This window comes from Tasmannia lanceolata, unplaced genomic scaffold, assembly GCF_043159265.1.
Source record: "Tasmannia lanceolata isolate RefF3 unplaced genomic scaffold, GAP_Taslan_0.1 ptg000023l, whole genome shotgun sequence".
Lineage (NCBI taxonomy): Eukaryota > Viridiplantae > Streptophyta > Magnoliopsida > Canellales > Winteraceae > Tasmannia > Tasmannia lanceolata.
The window spans coordinates 36,086,473-36,089,121 of NW_027518700.1; the positions used below are offsets into that span (position 1 = coordinate 36,086,473).

At 51.7% G+C, this 2,649-nt stretch overlaps 1 protein-coding gene across 1 annotated transcript; it reads right to left on the reverse strand.

Moving 5' to 3' along the window:
- Positions 1-646: 646 nt before the first annotated feature.
- On the reverse strand, positions 647-1,774 carry LOC143856053 (uncharacterized). Its single transcript, XM_077366093.1, has one exon. It carries the CDS (start codon positions 1,772-1,774, stop codon positions 647-649), a length of 1,128 nt encoding a protein of 375 aa, XP_077222208.1.
- Between the last annotated feature and the right edge of the window lie 875 nt (positions 1,775-2,649).

Below are 2,649 nucleotides of genomic sequence, written 5' to 3' on the forward strand. Positions count from 1 at the left end.
TGGTGCGAGCTTTCCGGAGTTTCGGGGGTCGGACACCTCTGATCGTTGTAATACCAGATCCTTGGGTTTCACCCAGCGCTTTTTGACAAGAGAGTTGTAGTATCGCACCACCCTCTATTGGTAGGAGGCGATTCGGAGACTAGCCCGTTCTCTTTTTTTCAGGATAAGGTCGAGAGTGTTCCGGAGGAAGTCGGAGTTTTCATACTCGTCGTAGTTTTCTGTGCGGAAAGTGGAGAGACCAATTTACACTGGGATGATAGCTTCGACCCCGAAGGTTAAGCTAAAGGGAGATTATTCTGTTGCGGCCCGAGGTGTTGTCCGGTAGGCCCGGAGGACATTGGGGAGCACCTCTGCCCAGCACTTCCCTGCTTCTCCCAACCGCTTTTTCAGACTCTGGAGTAGGATCATGTTGGTTACTTCCACTTGTCCGTTAGCCTGAGGGTGTGCTACGGAGGCGAATCGATGTTCGATGCCCAGATTATCGCAGAACTTGCAAAATTCAGCACTTGCGAATTCGGGTCCGTTGTCCGTCACGAGTGTCTTTGGGATGCCGAAGCGACAGACCACGTCATGATAGAAATTTTTTTCTGTCGCCTTAGAGTTCGGTCTTGCCACAGCTTTGACTTCGACCCACTTGGTGACGTAATCAATGGCGACGTATAGCATTGTATGCCCTCCTGGGGCATTTGAGAATGGGCAAACCAGGTCCATGCCCCACATGGCGAAGGGCAGCGGGCCTGTTACTGAGGTATAGGGGGTGGACGGCCGGTGGGGATGGGCCGCTCTTTCTGACAAATTCCTGGGTGTCTCTGAGGATCGTAGGCCAAAAATAGCCGTGTCTAATGATTTTCTGGGCCAGAGTCCTTTCGGCTCCATGGTCTCTGCAGATCCCCTCGTGTACCTCCCGTAGTGCATATTCTGACTCAAAGGGTACTAGACATCGAAGGTACGGCCAAGTGTATAACCGTTTGTATAACTTGGACCCGTGGAGCATGTAGTGGGTGGCCTTTGCGATTAATCTCCAGGCTTCCAATTTGTCTTCACGCAGTATCCCGTCCTTCAGGTACCGCACTATGGGATCCATCCAGTTTGGGCTGGCCAGGATTTCCAAGACTTGCTTTTCATCAATGCTGGGGTGAAGTAGTATCTCCGTGTATACGGAGCCGAAGTCATGGGTTTCTTCAGAGGCCATTCCGGAGAGGGCGTCCACGCGATCGTTCATTCCTCGCGGCACCTGGAGAACCTCAATTTCTCCCATTCCGCCCAGCTTTTCTCTTACTTTCTGGAGGTATCTTTTCATTCTAAGCTCCATGGCTTCGTAAGTCCCATTCACTTGCTCGACCACCAGTTGTGAATCGATGTAGACTTTTAATTTCTTTGCGTCCAGTTCCGCGGCTAGGCTCAACCCTGCCAATAAGGCCTCATATTCATCCTCGTTATTGGAGGCTTTGAAGTCTAGTCGTAGGGCATATTCTGCTATGAATTCATCCGGGCCCTGGAGGACCACTCGTGCTTCGCACCCTCCTTTACTCGCTGAACCGTCCACGTGCAGGATCCAATGGATTTCATTGTCATCCTCGGGCGGTCTCGGCCCATCGCGGTTGTTTCCATGGGCCGCTTGCTCGGTGGGGGCCTCGGTTTCATCCACCAGCGTCGATTTCGTGGCGGGGGTTGTGAATTCTACTATAAAATCAGTGAGGACCCAGGATTTGATGGCAGGCCTTGGTTGGACTTGTATGTCAAACTCCCCCAACTCGACGGCCCAGCTTACCATTCTTCCCGAGGTTTCCTGCTATTGCAGGATTTTTCTCAGTGGTTGATCTGTCAAGAGTACTATGAGATGGGCTGGAATTAGGGGCGGAGCTTCCGGGCAGCAGTGACGACGGCGAAGGCGAACTTCTCTATGTCCAGGTACCAGACCTCCGTACCATGGAGGATCCTGCTCACATATTACACTGGATGTTCCCGCTTGTCTCTTTGCTGAACCAGTACCACGTTTACCGCCGTAGGACTGACAGCCAAATATAAGAAAAGCTCTTCCCCGGGCTCGGGCTTAGTCAGCACTAGTGGTGTTTGGAGGTACTGCTTTAAGGCGTCGAAAGCTTCTTGGCAGGCCGGGGTCCATTCGAACTCCCGTATGTTCTTTAGCTGCTTAAAGAATAGCTGGCACTTTTCGGCCGATTTGGACATGAAGTGGCCGAGGGCGGCGACCCGTCCCGCGAGCCGCTGCAGCTCTACCGCCGTTGCCGGGGGTTCCATGTTTGGGATGGCTTTTATCTTTTCAGGGTTGGCCTCGATACCTCTTTGACTAACCATGAATCCTAAGAATTTCCCAGAGGTTACCTCAAAGGCACACTTTGCCGGGTTGAGTTTCATCCGGGCTCACCGCAGAGTGTAGAAGGTTTCTTTGAGGTCGAAGATGTGCTTATGGGCTTCCAGGCTTTTTACCAACATGTCATCCATGTGTACTTCCATGTTTCTGCCTATCTGCTTCTGGAACAACTTATTCACGAGTCGTTGGTACGTGGTCCCCTGCATTTTTCAACCCGAAGGGCATGACAGTATAACAGTAGACGCCTTGGTCAGTGATGAACGTAGTTTTTGGAATATCTGGCTCGTGCATCTTTATCTGGTTGTAACAGAAGAAAG